At 44.8% G+C, this 21676-nt stretch overlaps 2 protein-coding genes across 2 annotated transcripts; both read right to left on the bottom strand.

Moving 5' to 3' along the window:
* Positions 1 to 284: 284 nt before the first annotated feature.
* foxd5 (forkhead box D5) lies at positions 285 to 1447 on the bottom strand. Its single transcript, XM_086173551.1, has one exon. It carries the CDS (start codon positions 1317 to 1319, stop codon positions 330 to 332), a length of 990 nt encoding a protein of 329 aa, XP_086029677.1. The 5' UTR covers positions 1320 to 1447; the 3' UTR covers positions 285 to 329.
* Positions 1448 to 2512: 1065 nt separating this feature from the next.
* zng1a (Zn regulated GTPase metalloprotein activator 1A) lies at positions 2513 to 20814 on the bottom strand. Its single transcript, XM_086174045.1, has 16 exons — positions 20672 to 20814; positions 20399 to 20518; positions 18877 to 18963; positions 17859 to 17955; positions 17559 to 17650; positions 14985 to 15044; positions 12480 to 12517; positions 11794 to 11840; positions 10046 to 10132; positions 9827 to 9871; positions 9157 to 9213; positions 6238 to 6289; positions 4972 to 5040; positions 4816 to 4881; positions 4540 to 4657; positions 2513 to 2860 (listed from the first exon to the last, which is right to left on the bottom strand). Exons 2-16 carry the CDS (start codon positions 20481 to 20483, stop codon positions 2787 to 2789), a joined length of 1074 nt encoding a protein of 357 aa, XP_086030171.1. The 5' UTR covers positions 20484 to 20518; positions 20672 to 20814; the 3' UTR covers positions 2513 to 2786.
* Positions 20815 to 21676: the final 862 nt, after the last annotated feature.

Below are 21676 nucleotides of genomic sequence, written 5' to 3'. Positions count from 1 at the left end.
ATCCTTCGATGGCAAGTCGGTTGTTTGCGCGTGTGTGTGACGTGTGAGGTTACAAAATAAAACCCTGACAAGTTGACTTCTCCTTTCATAGGTTTATTTTTCCAAGTTATTCAATAACAAACACACATTCACCGTCGGGCGTCTGTCCGCAGCGTCGGCGCGCACACATATATTACCACTGTATCTTATTTACATTCATCGTCCTCCTCTTCGCCAGTGCACATAAATGTCATGCAGTTTTATAGATAAAAAAACAACAACATTTCTTTAAGAAATGATCCGGACGTGTCTCCCGGTGGCTCTCAGGCCCGGTGCGGGTCCGCGGGTCCTCAGCAGTGCGGCGGGAACGACGGTCTGAGACGCTCGGCCAGGAGAGGCGCGCCGGGGGGGCCGAACGGGGCCCCGGGGCCCTGCAGGAGCAAGCAGCCGGGGGGGCCCGACACGAGATGCGGGTAAGCCACCGCACCGAGCGGGCTGTGCTGGGGCTCCGGGTTCGGTTTGCTCATGATGGAGTCGATGCTGAAGGAGCACCGCGCCGGCGCGCCGGGCTTCGGCTCCGGGCCCTCCGGGACCTCCGGGGCCTCCGGGGCCTCCGGGGCGCACGGCCGCGCTCCCCTCGGATCCTCGCACTTGTCGCCGGTGACGGTGCGCGGGAGGAAGCGGTAATGCGAGGCGGGCGCCAGGACGCCGTCGTGCAGGGGCAGGTACCGGACGGGGGCCGCAGGAGGGGGGCTCACCGGCGGGCCCCGCAGGGGGAACCCGAAGGGCCGGTAGCAGCTCAGCCCGGAGTAAAACACCAAGCCCTCCGTGCACAACTCGGCCTGGTTCCTCTTGAAGCGCTTCCGGCGGCGCAGGAAGCTCCCGTTGTCGAACATGTCCTCGGACGCCGGGTCCAGGGACCAGTAGTTGCCCTTGCCCGGGTTCCCGGGCTCCCGCGGGATCTTGATGAAGCAGTCGTTGAGGGACAGGTTGTGCCGGATGGAGTTCTGCCACGCCGGGAACTTGTCCCGGTAGTAGGGGAACTTGTTGCTGATGAAGTCGCAGATGCCGCTGAGGGTGAGCTTCTTCATCGGGCTCTGCAGGATGGCCATGGTGATGAGGGCGATGTAGGAATAGGGCGGTTTCACGGCGCCGCCCTGCGCTTTCCGGGCGCAGAAAGCACCCTCGCTTTCCCCGGAGGAGTCCAGCTCCGCGCCGGGGGAGCGCCGGTCCGGAGAGCCGCCGGCCGGCCCGTCTTCGCCCACGATGTCGATCTCATCCTCCTCTTCCTCCGGCGGGGCGGCGCGCTGCGAGGCTTCGCAGCCGCTGGAGAGGGTCATGGTCCGGACTTCACCCAGCCGTCGTCAAGCGCGCATCGACCGGCTCCTGCACAGCCGAAGCCTCCTGCACCGGTGACCCGCCGGCTGCGGGCTTCTTATACCCGCAGGGGGGGTGGAGGGGCTGGGCGGGGGTGCAGCCCTGCAGGCCGGTCCCCGGGAACCCCCTGAACCTATCAGAAAGGGGCCCCCCGCTGCAGGGGGGTGGGGGGCAGGACGCAACCCTCAGGTGTGTGTGTGTGTGTGTGTGTGTGTGTGTGTGGGGAGGAAAAAAGCAGTGACCATCATATGATCTCCGGTTTACGTTTAAAATCCACATTAGTTAATCTGTTAACCCCGAATCCAGAGGATATCGGATGTGCGTGTGGAGGATGTGCGTCCCCCCCGGGGGTGAAGAGGAGGGTGTGAACCCGTGATCCGCCTTTCCACCCCCCGCGGGTTCGTTTAGTTTGCCACCTCCGGATGCCCGCAGGTGGTGTGACCATGAAAATGGCCGTGGCGGGGGCCCCCCCGCGGAGGAAAAAAAAAAGGGGGGGGGCCTTAACGGGGCCCATCAGCATCAGAATCGGGGAGGAAACGGCCGTGCAGCGCTGCGGGGGGGGGGGGGGGTTAGGAGGGTTGGGGGGAGTCCGGTCCGGTTCGGCCCGACGCAGCTGCGGGGGAGAGTCCGCCTCAAAGCCTGCCCTCCCCGGCGGCGGGTGTGAGGAGACCCCGCCGGCAGGGTTCGGAACATCTCCATTGCAAATGATCCTCCCACCCATTTCCTCACCTGACCCTCCCACTGTGTGTGTGTGTGTGTGTGTGTTGTCACAGGATTGCATACGTAAAGAGTATAGTCACACACACACACACACACCTACAATTGCAACATTCTGCAAACGCCGCTCGGGTGATTTAATTGTGCTTTTTTTTTTTTTAATGATTCATAATGAGCGGATATAAACCTATGAGAGGAAAATGTCGTCTAAGTGATGCAGTTTGTGTAGAAATCAGTCAGAACTAGAGGCGTTGGGACGTTTGGGATTAAAACTAAAAGCCCCTTTAACACTTGTGAAGGTGTTAGTACTTCTACTCCTTTAAATACGCTTAACGCCGAGCTCTATTGTTGTGTAAACAACCCGCTTGCAACCTTGGCAAATAAAGAAATAGAGATATTTTGCTTGTGTGTAACATGATGGGGGCACGGAGACGTTCTGTTGGGAAGCTTTATTTTAAATAATATTAAAAGCTTGATCGATGGGCAGAATGCAGCCGTGAGTCGGGGGTTTCGGGCCATCGGCCGCCAGGCCTGAAGCCTTCGCAAACAGCGGCGTCTACAAAAAGCCTTCGTCCTTACAAAAAGGAGGATCGGGTGGACCTTCAGCAGGCGGCGCTGGGAAGGCGATCCTCTTGGAACGCCGCCTTCAGACGTACCTTTCGGTCGAGCGGCAAAGCAACAAGATGGGAGCGTCTAAGAATCGCCAGAGGGAATCATCCTCGGTCCGCTCTTTGCACCACAGCTGAGAGGAACCGCTCCTGCAGAACATCCTTGTCCAGGTTCCTTCCTGCAGGACGAAGCAGGACACCAGTGAGGATGACATGCAGCACCTCTTCCTCACATGGGGAAGTCGTTTTAAAGCTGGTTGAATATGGGTTGCGACGTCAGATAACTAATCATGTCGTGCTGGATTACAACGTTGTTCCAACCTCACACTAACTTCAGGTGTTCGCTATCGCTGGCAACGATAAACCAATCAGAGGACACTATGTTTACATTGGCATTGCGCCTTATAATGCAGTGCGCCTTATGCTCCGCAAACTCTGGTAGCTTTTGTAGTTTCAGTTATTAACGGATTCGCAATTCATTCATTCATGATCTCTATGGTCTGTTCTGCGCTCAGGGTCGCAGGGGGGTCATTGGGCGAGAGGCGGGGTTCACCCTGGACCCTCACCAGGCCACAGCGGGGACACACTTGGAGACAAACAACCATTCACTTCCTCATTCATACATCCTGTAGAGACTTTTAACCATTCATCCTCTCATTCACACATCTGGCCAATTTCGGAGCTCCATGCTTTTTTTTGGGTCGCGCGAGGAAACCGGAGAACTCGGAGATCGTGGAGGCAAGAAGGCCACTGGTTCGGCCCTTCTGTGCGGAAGCGCTAACTGCCGCGCAGCTAAGTTTGCAGTTCATTTCCAGTAACATCATGGAATAACAGCGAAATGACCGTCTGACAAATCGCAGGAAAATATTTCAAGAGCCTGACGGTCTGACAAGAAAAAAGAAATTATACATGAAATATGCTAATGTGATAAATGACTTTTAGCACTGTAGCCATCCTATATCGAGAACTTGAATAAATGGAAAATTACAGCATCATGAACATGTAACAGATAATGAAAAAAAAAAAATGTATATATATATATGTGAAAAAAAATGAAAAAAAAAAATGTGTGTGTGTGTGTGTGTATGTGTGTGTATATATATATATATATATATATTTTTTTTTTTTTGATATGCATTTCCCGCTCAAAAAAAAACAAGGGAACACTTCAACACCACAATGTAACTCCAAGTCAATCACACAGGTGTGAAATCAAACTGTCCTCAACACTTATTCATTTTGACTTGTTTTAAGGACATTACATCAATGTTTGTTTGTTTTTCCACATTCATTTTGAGTGTGACTCCAAATCCAGACCTAAATGGGTTAATAAATTTGATTTCAATTGATCATTTTGGTGTGATTTAGTTGCCAGCACATTCAACTATGTAAAGAACCAAGTATTTAATAAGAATATTGCATTCATTCAGACATAGGATGTGTTATTTTAGTGTTCTTTTTATTTTTTGGAGCAAATTTTTTGTGACAAAATATTCATACATTTTGCGCTTTTTGCATCGCGGGTTTAAGAGTAACGCTATTTCAATTCTCTATATCTGTGAACGTGCGCAAGTACTGACAATCAAGTTGACTTTAACATAATTGAATAGAGCAGAAAGTGCTTTTATTCGTCCCACAGGGGGGACATTTCAATTCACACATCGGAAAGTGCGGTAAAAAGAAAAGCAGATAAGTTTCATTAAAAAAAATATAAAATCGTTCCTGTGCAAAAAGCAATGGCACTTGTGAGCGAATGAATGAAATCAACAGCCGGCTGTTAAACGATAGATTTCCGAAGTGGACGGGCTGCGTGAAAATCAGGGTGCGCATCGATGCCAGGTGTGTGAGGTGTCTTTACCGATGAAGACCAGCCGGCAGACCCGCGGGCTCTCCTCGGGAAGCTCGCTCAGCTCGTACAGCTCGTGCACCCCCTGCAGCATCACTGGCCGGGCTTTGCCCGCGAAGGAGACTATTCCCTTGGGAGGAGAAAGAAAAACAAACACATGCGCGTCACAAGACGGGAGTTACAGATTAACCCGGCCCTCGAGAAGTGTTTGGAACTGATTAAGACGGATAATAAAGGAGCGGTTATTGATCAGGGCTGCCACTGGGGGAGCATTGTGGTCCGCCGTACCTTTAAGCGGATGACGGTCATGGGTCGCCCCTCTTTGTTCCTCACCGTCTTTTCCCAAAGAAGATCCTGAAACAGAGGAAAGTGTCCGCTGAGCTCTCGAAGGGGGCCTGCATTGTCGTTTCCCCCTGAGGCTCCGACCGACCGACCGTCCCGTACCTGCACGAAGAGGTTTAACGCGTCCTCGCCGATGTCTCCGGCTACTTCAAACGTCACCGTCACGATGCCCTGGCGAGGAAAATACCTTAGCACGTTAATATAGAGAGTGAAAATTAAGTCAGATCAGAAATCAGGACAAAAAAAAATCATTATCCATGTAGTTTTCCTGTAGGAGGAATTTGCGTGAACTGTAAAACTAGGACTAAAAGAAGAATTCAAAATTTAAAACGCACAAGATTACCATATTGCATTGAGTGTATTTACCACAGTAATAAAAATAAAATACAATTAACACTTTAAATATCTAACGACAAAACCGAAGCCCTTTTTTTTTTTAACATTTGGTTTCACTTTACAGAAACCGGACGGGTCATTTAGTGTTTTAATGCCTCGCTGGACGACCACGTCGAAAAGCACAACTCCACTTCGCACCTGGAACCTGGGCCGCCTGCATTTCACCCTGACATGACACACACACACACACAGACACAAACACACACACACACACACACACACGCGCTTCTCTTTACACTTCCTTACAGCGTTTTAAAAGGGCACTTTGCAGATATTTGGTGGTTTTGTGTTGAAGTGTTAAGGTCACACACTTCCTTGTCATTTGGTATAACAACAGAAAAACAGCATTCTCATTTACATGAAAAGAGCGACGCGGTTGAAGGGGGGGTGGGCGTTTGAGGGGGAAGGCCGCGCTTCATGCGGGAAAGGGGACCGGGGGGGGGGGGGAAATGGACAACAATGCCATGATTTACAGGCGCAAACAAACGGCATCTCCCCTCATCCTGTGGTAAAAAGTTACACATCGGAAAAAAATGACGGTGTGCGGGGATGCTGGCGCTGCGGGACGGGTGAATTCTGGATTCTACGAACCAAGTGGGTAAATTCTACAACAGCCGTTGGCAAACGCCATCATCTGTTCCTTGCAACTTGCAGCGGAGGATCCGGCGGCCTCTGCTTAGTGTGTGTGACGCGAGGCGGCTCTATTTGTGGGGTAATAACAAAACATCAAAAGCCTGGAGTTGATCTCGACACAAAACCCAAAGCGGGAGCGGAGTCTTCACTCCGGTGTTACAGCCCGGGGGAACGCGGCTCTCCGTTTTCGGCCCGCAGGAGATTGAACCCCCTTTATCCTGCAGGAAATGATGTGTTGAAATAAATTAGCAAACAAAGCAGCGGAGAGTGAGCTACGGGAGGGAAGAGGTACTGCGGCAAAAATAAAGCGACGCGAAGAACGAATGATAAAAGAAATACCTGATCGAGGTGCGGCTGGGTGTTCTTCACGAGCTGGAGCTTTTCTGCAAGGCTGTCAGAAGAGGAAAAATAATGTTCTTGAACACTTAAGCAGCACATTTCCCCCCCTCCCTTCTTTTAATAACAATAAATCTACCTCCGGATTGCAAGATAGACAGTTGACTTCATTCATCAACCCGGGGGGGTTAAATTGTCATAGAAAAACAAACGTATTTTTACATAGATCCAAACCAGTTTTCAAAATAAACAGAGATTCGTGCCGTGAAAGCAGTTGATGTGTTTAGACGTGAAATTACGACATGGTGTGTAATTGTAAAAAATAAAAAAAAAGGGGTTTATTTATTGAAAATCCACAGGTCTCCATTATCATATCAATTCAGTTTTTTTTACAGCCTTTAGAAAGGATGCAATCAGATAATCTGATATACTTGCTTGAACCGCTTTGTGTTGACTTCAAACCGGGAGATATTTCTGCAACAGGTAGTTTTATCTAACTCGTTTAATATCTCCCCCCCGGCCGGGAGGAGCTGTGAGCCTTCCGACTCCCAGCGGAATCAGCTGAATGCTGGTGTCGGTGCTTAAATGGCGCGGCCCTGAATGGACTTGTGAAAACTTTAGAAATGGCAATTAAACCCTACAAAACACCCGCCGCCGCCGCCAAACAAACTGCGGCCATTGTCGTCATCCCCCCCCCCTTCTCTCTGACCTCACAAGGAGGCTACATGTTGTGTCCAGCGGCTCGAGCCCCGCGTGCTGTTAGTTAGTGCCACACAGGCGGAGCGGCGGGGGGCCGCTTCAAACAGCCAGCGTGGGATCTGGGGGAGGAGGGGCGCCGATTCTCAAAGGCGAGGTGGGGAGGGGGACGTATCTGTTGGGACAAGGGGGGAACTCCTCGGGAGCCGGCGGACACACACAGCTCTAATCCTCCGCAGCTGGTCTCGGAGACACTGACCGAGGGCACGGAAGGGAGCTTTAGCAGCGCTTTAGGCCCACTTCATTCGCATGAGGGGATGAACGCCCGCCGTATTCATGACAATGACATTTTAGCGGGGATACAATATGATGACCACCCGGGGGGGCGGTGAGGGAAGGAGCGCCGCTCAATGAGAGGAGTCCGTTAATTACAGAGAAACACGGCGGGCACGCCGGGTTCCTCAAAGTCCATCAAAGGGGAACCTCGCCGACCAACGCAAGAGGTGACGCGGATGCAAGAGGTCAACGTTGGAGGCTGTGCGGAGTATTCTCGGGCTGACAGAGGGACGCTCGATGACCGCCGTCATTTGCGCACCTGAATATAAGCCGCACCCGCTAAATTAGGAAAAAAAAATAAAGTGCATCGATAGGCCACACGTGTGTGTATAAGCCGCAAGGAGAGTTTTTAAAAAATCTGCACACCCAAAGTGCTCCAAAAAGAAAAGATGATTTGTTTTACAAGCAACACAAAAACTTATTCTCGCATGCATTTTGCACACATCTCTGGAAAGTATCTCAGGAAGAGCCTATGTTTTGCTTTAACCAATCATGCATGTAAAAAAAAAAACATTTTTTTTTTATTTAAAACTCTACTTAGTCACCCTTTTTTTGATCCAGGACCCATTCCTAATTGGGTAGCGGATGTGTGTGTGTTTTTATTTTCTAAGCCACAAGTGAAACATTTTCTTTTACTTTTAATTAAATACGTAGCATTAATGATTATTTCCAAACAGTACTTGTAGCACATCTGGTTAAAAAAATTCTCTTTATCTTCATCTTTATCTTGCGTCCGCTAAAACCACTAAAGCCACCTCAGAATTCCTCCGTCACACACTTTACTTGGTCTCGCTTTCGTTGTCGCTCTGAATGTCCCCTTGTGTAAACCACACGTGTGTGTTCTGCGATGTTGGCGTGTAATGTCATCGGTCCGCTGTGACGGGGCTAAATAATTTGATGGCATGAAACTTGTTGGCCTGTAAAAATCCATAAACTAGCCACATCATTTTTTTATGCCGCTGTGTTCAAAGAGTGTGAAAAAAAAAGCGTATAATTGTCCAGAAATAATGCTAAACATCAACTGATGCTATTCTGATATGCTATTAATCAACTTGACATATATCTATTTTTCTTTGTTTATTTTATTTATATTTTTATTTGTTAGTGAATACACATTGCCATACCTTACTCAAAAATAATCTTATCATCTTGGGTTGTGGATTTTTTTTTTTTTTTTTTTTTTTTTGCTTAAATATTTATTTTAATCTATTTAAATATTATAGGACCACAGTAGCGACGGCTGTGACGTGCACCTCGAGCTCCACGCTGAAAACCAACCACCGAAGAAGAAGAAGAGGAGGAATACGTCTCGGACAACATGGAGGCGGAATAACCACAGACAATCAGATGATTTGAGGTGATTTCAGGTGATTTTAAGGAGAAGAACCCCGTTAGCCGTTAGCTGACTCTGCACATATTTGGTCCAAAACGTAGATATTCCTCTGCAAGACCCGGAAACCCCTCTGTGGCATTGAAGGCCAGAAGTGCTCGGGGTACCTGGTAATAATTTATCCTTCATTAATCCCTCGTGGGGAAATTGTTCTCTGCAATTAACCCGTGATGGATGAACCGTGAGCAGTAGGCTGGGGAGCAGTTAGGGGTTCAGTGACTCGTTCAGCACACACTACCAGGAGCCGGGAATCTATCCAGAAATGTTCGGTTCCAAAGACATTTGCGCGACTTTCTGCGCCAAAAATGGGCCGGCCTTATGAGCTCCACCAATCACAGAGCCCTTACATCACGTGTTCCTATGGAAACGTAAAAAGATGCCTGCCTCGATGTAGGAGCTAAAGGTTAACCTGGTCCCGGTTCTTTCCGAACGCACCGAGAAACGATTTTTAAAAGGTTCTAGGAATCGGAAAGTGCAGAACATCTGCAAGACCCACTCACTTTTCTCCGTCTTTGCTGTCAAAGGAATGGAGATCCAGGACTTTGGAGAGGTCCACCCTGCAGGGAAAGAAAGGTGGCTTTATTTCTGGTTTAATAATGACGAAAAAAAAAGGAGATAACTGCTTTTTTTTTTTTCCCCGTGGAGTGATCTGACGCCAATCAAAAGAAAGAGTTCTGAGGTATAAGAGTGTTTTTCTGATTAACCCCTCGCCGCGTGGCGTCTTTCATCTCCTCTTTCAGGTCTGAACCCCGTCGGGGGGCAAAGCCGGAGCTGAAACACACCCAAACGTCTAATACACACTGCTTACGTTAGCCAGGTGCTAGCTGGGTCACACACACGCACACACAACCTGATACAGCCCATTCGTCTGGAAGGCCCGAGGTCAGAGAGCAAAGGCTCCAGGGTAACTGGACACTGCTGAAGGTCTGGTGCTTACTCAAAGTTAAACAGTTTGTGTGTGTGTGAGTGTGTGTGTGAGATAGATGGTGGCGGTGGTGATGGTGGGGGGGCTTTCTTTGTGCAATGTTACGCCTGAACTGCTTGATACAAAGATCTGAGCAAGGGCTCCATGTGGAGTTCATCTACCAGGCGAAGCAAAACAGAACCCGACCGCAGAAAATAATCCCGTAATAAAAAATATCCTGCTGTGAGCGCGAAAAGATAAATTACCTTGATCTCTCGGTTTCTACAATCTTGACGACACCGTTTATTGACCTGAAGGGAGGAGAAAATATACCGTTACCAAATTGGACACCGATCTCTGTATCTTTGTCTCCTTGGTGTTCCGATGTCGAACATTATCATGAACGCGATTAGCGACATCCACAGAGATGTTTTTCTTAATAAAAGATACATATATGTGTAACTATCAAGAAACGTGAGACGAACCTGATAGCATCTCTGACTTGGACGCGTTCCTCCTCGCTTACCAGGTCCGTCTTGTTGATAATCGCCAGGTCGGCCAGGGCGATCTGCCTGAAACGGACCGCGGCAGACTGCTGTTTAATAAAGTCGCTGCAGGAATTACAAAACATGCAACTGCAAAATTCTAAACAACTTTACAGGAATAACACAGACTCCACGATTTCGCGGCGAGGTACCGAAGCCAGATACTTGAACGGTCCTCCTGAGGAAATGCTGACTGGATTTTTTTCGCTTTGTGATACGAGCGGAGATTTGAGTTAAGAGCAGGCTGGCATACGAAAACGATGGGATGCGCCGCCCGCCGCTAAGTTGCCAAAAACCTGAGTGAGGTGCACGAGCTGCGGACTCCGTGAAGAGATGGAGAAGTTTTTGTCGATGCAAGAAGCGTCGGAAGCGTCACTCAAACCCGGTCGCCGACATTTTGAAGGTTTTTAAAAAAAAGGAGCAGAATTCACTCCATCAGTAAACAAAGCTTGGATATAAAGTGTTGCAAAGTTACATTTAACAACACGTTCTAGCATTAAGTGTGAAGCCCGTAAGCTAAGCTAAGGATAGAGCATCAAATGAATCTTTATCCCAAAACCAATTTTCTTTACATTCGTTTACTATGTATCAATATTCTTTATGCAAAATTTTTTATCTATAAAGTATTTTTTTTCCTATTTAAAAACACCTAAGAAAATCAGGGGGCTGGAAAGGATAAATAGCATTTCAATTCACCGAACAGGGAAATTTAATTCGATATACGAGCAAATTGAGTGACGGAACCAATTGAGCTTGGTAAGTCAAGGTATTGGAGTATAAATACACACACGCACGCATGCACGCACACACACACACACACACGCACGCATGCACGCACACACACACACACACACACACACACACACTCATACATACATATACATATATATACATATACAGGTACAAGCTAAGGATGGAGCATTTAATGAATCTTTATCCCTATTTTTCCGTATATTTGTTATATACTGTATGTATATATACACACACACACACACACACACACACACATAGATATATGTATGCACGAACACACACAGTAACGTGCAGTGAGGTCCATGGCTGTTGAGGCGTGCCTTCCATGAGGCAGGAGAACTGCGTGCCTCACTTAGTGGCTCTTCGCAGCCATTTAATGATCGCTCAGTGCAAGAAACTAGTACCACGCATACAATTATTGACAAAAAACACTGTACATTGAAAATGTAGTTCATAAATCAAAAGTGTTTCAACATTTTAATAGAAACATACAGAAAGACAACAATAAAGTCTTAACATTTAGCAGAACAATAAAGCAGTTAGTCGTCATTACACAATCTATGTTGAGGCTCAACAGTCCGCTGCCTCACCGCACGTCCCTTCTCAGCATTTGAACAGTAAATATGAAAATCCAGCGATTTCGAATAAAAAGGGATCTAAAACTGGCGAAGTTAAAGAGAAAATACTGTACCTTTAAAGTGCAAATCACTGATAAATATAACAATTTCATTCTTTTTTTCATGCTACCTTTTTTTTCCATTCCAAGACTGGTAAGTGAGGCACAGTCTCTCCTGCCTCCCCTGACTGCAGGCCAATATATATATATATTTTTTTATTAGAACAAATATATATGTTCTCATAAAGTATCCAATTGATTATTCCATAAAAATAAATCTCCTAAAATCAAAAGCTAGATTGTGTCACCGTGACTGTACCTGGCTGCCTCGTTGATCAGCCCGTCTTCCTTTTCCTCCTTCAGATGCTGCAGAAACAGAGATATGGTGAGATGATTGACACCCTCAGGCCCTCCCCAGTAGAAAGTTGCTCACGGCATTCTTGAAAGGTAAACCAAAGCTAAAAGTTGTGGTATTAAAGGAAGGAAAGTAACCACTGGAGATCCCTTCCCATCTTGCAGCAGTTTAATGTGGATGGCCGTCCCAGGGAAATGAGTGACAGCGGCGTGTGGGAAACCGTTTTGAAAGGATGACCTCTGTGCCGAGAGAGGGTGGGGACGGAAACCCCGGACGGAAGGATATTTAATGAAACATTTGAAGGAAGAGGATCTGAATCACTCCTTCACTATAATTTACCCTCTCCTTCTGTCACCCCCCCCCCGTCAGATCAGCCCCCTTGGCCATGAAACGTGTCGCCTCGGCGGCCGCGACGCCTTCGCATTACAGCCCATTATGTAGGTGTCACTTGTCCTGTTCCTTTTAAATGCCACGTGTGAGGCCAGGATGTCAGTTTGAGTCCACGTGAAGGTACAAGCTCACAAGTTTATTGGGTTATTCTGAGCCTTAAAAGTCACAAATACATCGTCCAAAAAAGAACAATGTGTTTTAAACCGTCATTTACCAAAAAAAAAAAAAAAAATGAGGATAGAAAAATTTAAAATACACACCTGCAGTCCATACTTGGCATCGATGACAGTGACGATGCCTTGAACGGAGGAATGAAACGTGGGTGAGTCAAAGCGGCAACCTGGATTCTTACACACTCTGTACGGAAACCGCAACCTTTTGGTGTTTACTGTTTTTCTGAGACACTTTCTCTGGGCTTTTTTTTTTTGACTTTTGGTCTGCTGGCCTGTCACAACAGAGCAGACAGCTGAGCATTCAATGCAAGGACACACACACAAACACACAGGTACCATTTGGATGAGTCAAAAATGTCCCATTAGTTACCCATTACATGGACCAGACTATGTTTGAAGGCTCATATATAAGGGCATCAATATTTTAATATATTACACAACCAAGCGTACAGGTAGTGACTTCTATTTTTGTGGCATTCATTCTCTATATCAGCAGTCCCCGACATTCTTTGCGCCACTGATTGGTTTAATGTCAGACAACGTTTTCACGGACCGGCCTTTTCAGGTGTGGTGGATAAATACATATTAATATTAATCTATGAGTATTTCTTTTTCCTTTTTTTTTTTTTTTCTTTTCAAAATACTCCAAAGACTTGTTTACCAGGTCTCCTGGTATTGTCCATTAAATCCAGCTTTCTTTTACTTAGTGGTCATAGTGGTAATGTAAAGAAACTCTCCAAAGACGTCTGTTTTTTACTCATTTTGCAAGCTTGTGGGTTTAATATTAGCGTTAATGTATCACGTGACCAAGACGAGCATCTTGAGATGCGTCAAGAGTGAGACATAGACAGATGTAACTGAGAGAATTCTGTGATTTTTCATAATAAAACATTGTTCAGACTCGGATAATAAATAAAACAGAAATTATTTTTTGTTTCTGTGCAGCCCCAATACAGCACGTGTCAAACTCAAGGCCCGCGGGCCAAACATGGCCCACAATAACATCTTTAAAGGCCCGATTGTCTTAAAATAAACAAGCCAAACGTGTGCATTGTCCATAAACTAAATTTGCCACAATTCATGCCAATTATCTTCCCCGCAAAGTGACGGCATCCCGTCGTTAGATCAGTGTATCCACATCGATGCGATTTTCAAGTGGAAATGAAAAATACAAATGGGAAGAGAAAAGTTGATGTAGATGGAAGGCTGTTTCAAGAAAGATGGGAATGCATATGTAACATTTTGGATTTGAATGAGTAATAAATTCAGTTATTTAGCTATTTAGTTATTTATACTGTTACCGTTACATCTGGTCCATTGAGGGCAACCATTATGCTGATGTGGCCATGAGTGAAAATGAGTTTGACACCGCAGCTAAAGAGACATAAAACCATTCACTCAGTAGCATGTCATGTAGACGTTCAACCATTCGCCCTCTCAATCATGTGATATTGAAACACAGAATCATTCACACGTCTGGTCAATTCAGGGTCTCCAATGAACCTCCTGCATGTTTTTGGACTGTGAGAGGAACCCGGAGGAACCCCACTCAGGAAGAACATGGAGAGTCCACGCAGAAAGACGTGTTGGAAATGAACCAGCGACCTTCTTGCTGTGAAACAAAAGCGCTAACCGCTGTGCCAGGGGAGCCATCACAAAATGCAAAATTTCCCAAAACAGGATCAGACCGCACTATTTGAGATTACAATGGACCCTCATTTTTTTGCGGGAGACCCTCAGCGAAAAGTGAATTTCTTCAAAATAGAGACACGGCAAGTTTGATGGTATATACAGAAATATTAACTCTCAACGAACCTTACTCAACCTCTTACGAAGGTACGGGATGGCAGAACGAGCCTGTCTCGTCCATGCTGAAGACTTACTCGCTTAGGAGGCATCGGAGAGCGTGGGGTATCGCAATATAAAAAAAAAACACTTTCACAAACCAAATAGCACAAAGTGGACAGTATTCATGCTTACACAAACGGCAGCCAAGTGGAGCAGGACATGTATGCTGGGCAGTAGCTTACAAGGAGATCAGCTGGTTCTCTCCATGAACCAATCAACATGAGGAACGCAACAACATGCTCAATCAACCAATGGCGTGCCAAGTAGGAATCTACTTAGCAAATGGTATTCCGTATGAGATCTCGCGTGGGTACAATGGAACGAGCGAGGGGGTATCTTTGTTTAGCAAAGGACATCTCGTATTTTATTTTAGTTTAATTTTACTATTTACCATAGCGAGGGTCCACTGTAATCCTGATGAAAGATGCCAATGACAGGTTTTGCACTGAGTGACTGCTCAAGTGACTGGACTTTGAAAACGCATTTGATATATAAATAGCCAATTCTTTATATCGATAAATACAAAATTCAGTTCAATTTACAGAAGATACTGCAGGCGTCTCTGTGGCTGCAATTTAAAAAAACAGCTACATCACGCCAAAACAAACTGTGTGCACATAAACACTCAAAGCCAGAGAAATAAAAAAAAAACAAAAGATTCAAAATTATGAAAACAGCTGCATAGAGGGCTTAAAAAAAAAGAAAAAAAAAAAAAAAAAGACCGGCTTCTTGCAAGTCTCTTACCGTCCAGATAGATGTCGCTGCCCAGCTCTGCATCCACCCAAAACATGGACGCCACAGCTCCTGCCGGTGAACGTAACAGTGTCAACCCAAAACGACACCCTGACACATTATAGCTTTGGTGAAAAATAAATAAAATGATCATATTTTGTTACAGTTTAAGAGAATGCTTTTTCTCTTGAACGGCAAATTTCACCTGATGAGCAGCTTAGTATTAATCATCTATTAAGAATTCAGCGAGTGTGATCCGTGGACAAATATCAGAAACTTTTATTTCTATACCTCCTGCCAGCACATTTGGTCGCTTTCTATTTTTTTTCTCTGCGAGGTTATTACAAGACGCCATGTCACCATGCCAACCCCATCTTGTTCACATAATGCACTTTTGTCGGGCTCCCGACTCGGAATCGGAAAGCTTTGTAAATATTTGATTGATACGTAATGAAAACACCCGTTTTTGAGTGGCATGTCCCACGCAACTCATCTGAGCCCTTCCCGGCCCCCCGGGGGCTGTTATGAGTGGCAGCAGTGCCGGGGCCAATGACAGGCCGGCCCCTGTGGATAACGAGTCTGTCCCTGCCAATGACAGAGCAGAGGAGTGACGGCGAGCCCCGGTTCTGAGCGCGCTCTGTCGGCGCCGTCTCTGCGGCCAGGTGAGGCGTGTCCAGATGCGATGCCGCCTCTCCTGACAGCTGTCATTTAGCGACTTGCGGCCACGGCCGATTTCCCGATTCGAACCGGCGGGCCGGGCGGCCGCTCGGTTGGTTTTCGGCGCCCAGATTGAAGTAACGTGTTTTCATGTCGGCATCACGGCGGGCAAAGACCGGCCGCCGCCCTAAGAAAACGTTTAATGAGAAATCGGACGGGTGTTAAATCCCACGACACAGACGCGGGGAAAATATGGCTGGGACTTAAAGAACAAAAACGAAACTCACGAGGCTGGAGACCCTTTCTGGCAATGGGTTTGAGTTTTCAAACTCTCGTCTTCTCAGTTTGTTTTAGCACTCAGCATGCGCTCCTCATATCTGGAGGTCAGCCTTTGCACCCTGAAGCTGCACTGGATTACATTCTGTCGTAACGACACATAAATACTTTTGTGGACGGGAAAAGGAGAGGCCTTGTTTTTTTTTTCTTCAGAGGAAGAAAAGCATTCCCACTTTTGGATTTTGGCTGCTGTTTCTCTATCAGTGAATTTTCTCCATTTGTATAGCGCTTTACACTCACACGCACTCATATCTGCCGTGCAAGGCGCTAACCGGACCACTGGGAGCAGCTCGGGGGGCTCGGTGTCTGCGATGGTGTAAAATCATTAGGTGTAAGCCGAGCATCGGACTAAAAGATGAAAGTTGAAAGGAAATCTTATGAGTTTTGTTAAGTTTTCTTGAGTATCTTTGCAGTTGTAGATCCGTCTTTTCCGAGTCTTGGGCTTTAGACGATGTCAAACGTATTTGACGTTATCGCAAATCTTTCGGTCTTTACGGTGACGTAACACAATCAACAACCAATAAATGAGCTCCAACAACACCGGAAACAGGAAACCTAGTAGACAGAAAATCCTAAGAGCGGCGTTAGCTGAAGAGACGGGATTTCTTTGCGGTACGGCGAAGGACGAGGAAAGAGGAGCGGATGGTGGAGCTGCAGATGGTGGAGCTGCAGGCAGAACAGCACGGCTTGTTCAACGTGACTCTCCGATGTATCACGAGCGAGTGGGGAAGGAAAAGCAATGGAGCGAAAAAAGCAGATACCCGGTGAAAACATTGCATGGTGGGAAAAAACTTGCAGAGAGAATCTAGCTTCAGTTTTGTAAATAATGATCTTGTAAGATTCACAGTCTTTGTCTCAGTCACAGACTAGGTTGAGACTAAAAACTCTAAAAAGTAGTCTTTAGTTGTGAGATGACAGCTTTTCACAAGTCGTTTTCAAATCTTTTCAAAGTCTTCTAAAAGTTTGGGTGTTTTTTTTCTGAGGACGCTTCGGCATGCAGACGCTTCGGAGGACCCGGGAATCAAACCAACCTTCTGATTGGAGGGGACGCCCGCTTTCCCATGAGCCAAAGCCGCACGAGTGACACGGGATTGTGAATAAAAACGATAAAAGTGCTTGTAATTCAATTTTTTCCTCACCCATTCATGTCATGCCGTAACTCCGTTGTCTATTTCTATCCTTACTGGTCTCAACCCATTCATATCCTGCTTATTTTTGTGATTGCTATTATCACCCTGTTTATGTTCCTATCCTTTTTGTTGCCATTTTGGATGTCTATTTTCACCCTTGCTGTTTTTTTTTTCTTTTTTTTCCCCATCCTTATCCTTGATGTTGTTGTTGTTCACTGCTGTCTGTTTATTTGTGGATGTCTTTGGTTATCTTCTAATTGTCTCTCTATTTATATTTATATTCATAATCATTGATACTATAACTGTTGCGCTCTGTGTCAAAAAGAATTTCCACTATGGGGATCAATAAAATCTTATCTTATACTTTAAATAAGCACAGAAGTCTGGTTTGTGTTGCTGACGGCGCGGTTTATAAAATCAACACGCTAAGGGTTTTTATTCTGACGGTGCACGAGAGAAATACCTGGATCGGCAAGGCCTGTGGTCTCTAACAGGATATAGTCAAACTTTCCCTTCTTCTCCATCAGGTTCTCAATGGCTTTAAGACCGTTGTCCCTACAAAATGAAGGGTCATTATAAGTTATAATCTGTCAAGAAAGAATAAAAAAAAACAAACTTGAATATGACGCAGAAACATTCCATAAAAATACATTGAATAAATACAGAGAGCTATCAATAGCGTCGCACTAGTCCACTTGGGTGTAATGTGTCATAAAAATAACGTGTGAATAATTGAAAAGGGGCTGTGTTTAATGGCGCGCACTTGACCGAGCAGCAGAGGCAGCCGTTCCTCAGCTCCAGCCACTCCTCGTAGAGTTCGCCGGCGTGGCTCACAGCCAGGGATTTCTCCAGGGCGCTGCCTGCACGGATCGGGCGCAAATTGTGATCACGATCGGAGACATTGATAGAAATGGTGATTCTTTTAACGAATAAAAGACTACATTATATATATACGGGACTGTCTCAGAAAATTTGAATATTGTGATAAAGTTCTTTATCTTCTGTAATGCAATTACAAAAACAAAAATGTCATACGTTCTGGATTCATTCCAAATCACCTGGAATATTGCAAGCCTTTAATTATTTTAATATTACTGCTTACATCTTAAGAAAACTCAAAAATCATATCTTGAAATGTTAGAATATCATGAAAAAGTACTTTTTGTTTTTTTAATTGCATTACAGAAGATAAAGAACTTTATAACAATATTCTAATTTTCTGAGACAGTCCTGTATATATGCAAAACTGAAAGGATTTTCATTGCACACATCGGTCGTAATGACTAATCCCATGATGAACTGAAGATTTTTTTTTTTTTTAAAGAGAAAAACCCATTACAGTAAACATTTTATAGAAATCCCAGCTGCTAAAAATGGCTTCAGGGGATTTATAGACATTTCAAGCTCACATTTTCAGTAGAACCATATTTTTACTTGGTCTTAGAAAAAAAAAAAACATGTGATTATCATTGTTATTGAATGTTGAGCCAGAAATTTAACTTCTATTCCTTTGAGAGGCTGAAGACAGATTATTTATTTAATCCACACTGTAGGGTGTGACGAGCAGTGTTATGGTTTTGCAAATATGGTGCATTCCTTTGCAGTGAAACCTAGATTGGCTTTGGGATTAAAAAAGATAACTATACTGTGCTGCCCCTCTGTGGAGAGAAATAGGACGGCACCATCCGGGTGACAGCACGCTTCAATAACATCCGTTACATGTCAGCTATTACAAAATCTGCACTAACTTCAATCCCTTACTCAGATCCCGATAAGTTTACCTTCTCCGAATTCATTGAGAATAACAGCAATCCGCTTGTTGTGTTGTTCGGTTAGGATATAATTCAGGAGCGTCGTTTTTCCAGCACCTTGAGAGCAGAAAACGAGTGATTGCAAAGGAACGGGGGGATGAAGTACAAATTCAGTGTCAGCATGTTATTAGGGTCACAACTGTGAGCCACGCACGGGCAAATGCAAGGCTCTGTATAAGCTCTGAGATAGATCAGATTAGATATAGATAGATAGATAGATAGATAGATGGATAGATGGATAGATGGACAGACAGACAGACAGACAGACAGACAGACAGACAGACAGACAGACAGACAGACAGACAGACAGATAGATAGATAGATAGATAGATAGATAGAATGTACTGTATTGATCTCAAAACTGAGAAATTATAAGGGCTGCGGCAGCACAACAAGGCAGAGCAAAAAGGACATACTATACTGTGCATATTACAGAAATATAAATTTTAAATCAGCATTAAGCATTATATTAAATAAAAGAATGAAAAAATGCACCTGCACTTTAATTATTTTTTTCACAGCTGTAACTTTTAATATCTTAACTTTTTATATATATAAAATGTAATGGGCAGTGAGAATATTTTTGCATGCATGTTACATAAACTGTAATATGCAGTGTGAATATATAAACAGTAATATGCAGTATTAACTAATGTTTAATGTGCAGCACTGAAAACATAAACTAGATTGTCCAGTCCTGAATATATATAAAGTGTAATCGACCTAAAGAATCAAGATCTTTAATTGTTATTGTGCAGGCACTGACATTTTGCAGTGAGAGCTCCCGGCTCGGAGTATGTACAGGATAATAAATAGGCAGACAAGTTATATACATCGTGCATAGGTGTGCTATATACAGCACAGTGAGAATAGTATATACAGAAAGACATGGTATATACATTTATCCGCAGGGTAGCATGAAGGGGGATATGAATAGGACTGAGTTTAAATGTGCACCGAATATGTAGAGTATAATGTGCAGCACCCGAGATATAAAGTACAATGTGCAGCATCAGTTATGTAAACGACAGTGTACTGAAGATATAAAGCAAAATGAACAGCAGGAAATATAGAGAGCTTATTGTGCAGCACTGAATTCAAGATTTAAAGCGTTTATTGCCACATGCAGTGCATAAACGTGTTTCCCTGTACAGTGAAATTCCTACTTTGCTGTCCTCAGTGCAATCAAATATGTACTGAGAGGAAAACATTATAAATATGGTTACAGATGTGAATGTGACCAGTGCTCTGAGACATTTGAGTGCAGCTTGGTGTGCAACTCACTAAGAATAAGAATAAGAATAAGAACACTAAGTGGAGGTGCAAGGTGCAAGGAAGAGTGCAATTTAAATGGGCAGTATTTACATGTGCAAGAAGCATGATAAGTGTCAGCTGTTTAGGAGTCTGATGTCAGATATAAAGTGTAAGGTGCAGAGGTGGATATATAGAGTTTAATGTGCAGTGCTGTGTAATGTAGGGAGCAGCTTCTCACCCAGGTAACCGGTGATGATGGTGACGGGGATCTGACGGGTGTCGATGGGCACCAGCTGCGGGCATTCATCCTCCTCCTCCTCCATCACCACCGCTGACGTTCACCCGGGTAGAGTTTGACCTACAAAACACCCGTTTTACCAAAGACGACCTCTCACAACAACACCTCCACAGACTCATCACGGAGCAAGCCTGCTTCCGATAACACATGTAGCTAAGGCGGCAGACATGATGTTTTAAATAAGTTCTGGCGGTTCCGAAGACGTTTATTTACCGGTTGGACAGCTTGTTAAAGTGGAGGAGAGTGGAGCTGGAGCCGAAGAGGACGCCGTACCTGCTCGGAGAAATACGATAACACAATATTCTTACTTTTCGCGATGCTCGGGGGGCTGCGTTCATATACCCGGTGTCTCCACCGGAAGTAGCTCAAATCTCTAGTCTCAGCATAGTTAGCATCATGCTAACACGGTTAACATGATGCTAATTGTGATGCTAGTAGCATTCCGTCCCTAGCGTGTTGTCAGCGCGCAGCACCTTTTAGCTTCCGGCCGAAACATGAGCCGAGGTGATAAAGGTTCCGCTTCCGCTCGCTTTTACAAAAACGATAGTACAAATAGATTGCTTTGTGTTTAAAAAAAATACAAACATTAAAAAAAACAGAATCAGGCGTTTGGATCACAGTAGCTACATGCATGATAATTCAATTTTTATCGTCTTTCCTTCTGGCCTACAACTGCTGCAATGACAAGTATGAACCACAAGAGTGCGAAAGAAACCTTAAATATGATACATGGCCTTTGGCTATACGTTTTCTGTTCCATACATCAAAATGATTATTGATGGATGAAAAAACGGTTATTTTTTTTTTCTTTTAAATTTAGTGATTTTTGTCAGCTTTTTGTAATAATGATAATAATATAAAATTATAATACATTTTATTAAAGGTGCCTAGCTCAACATCCAAGGGCACCGTACAAACATGCATACATGCATGCGAAAAATACAGATTTAAAAGAATGAATTAAAAAAAAAACAATAAAAGTGACAAAGTTGTTAAAATAAAGAATAAAAATGACAGGGCAGTTGGCGACAGATGGAACAGACCGTTTTAAACAGATGTGTTTTTGTGTTTGGTGTTTTGGTATTTTATCTTGTAGTACTTTTCAATCCATGGAAAATGTAAAATCACAGAAGATGAGATACTGCTAAATAAATAAATGCAAATTACCCATCAAACCTCAAATGTACTGTGAAGCAGTCTATTCTTTCAATCCCTCTC

The sequence above is a fragment of the Fistularia commersonii genome, chromosome 26, assembly GCF_037954325.1.
Source record: "Fistularia commersonii isolate RoL2024-O1a breed Wild chromosome 26, RoL_Fcom_v1.0, whole genome shotgun sequence".
NCBI lineage: Eukaryota > Metazoa > Chordata > Actinopteri > Syngnathiformes > Fistulariidae > Fistularia > Fistularia commersonii.
This window is presented reverse-complemented; position numbering and strand designations above follow the sequence as displayed.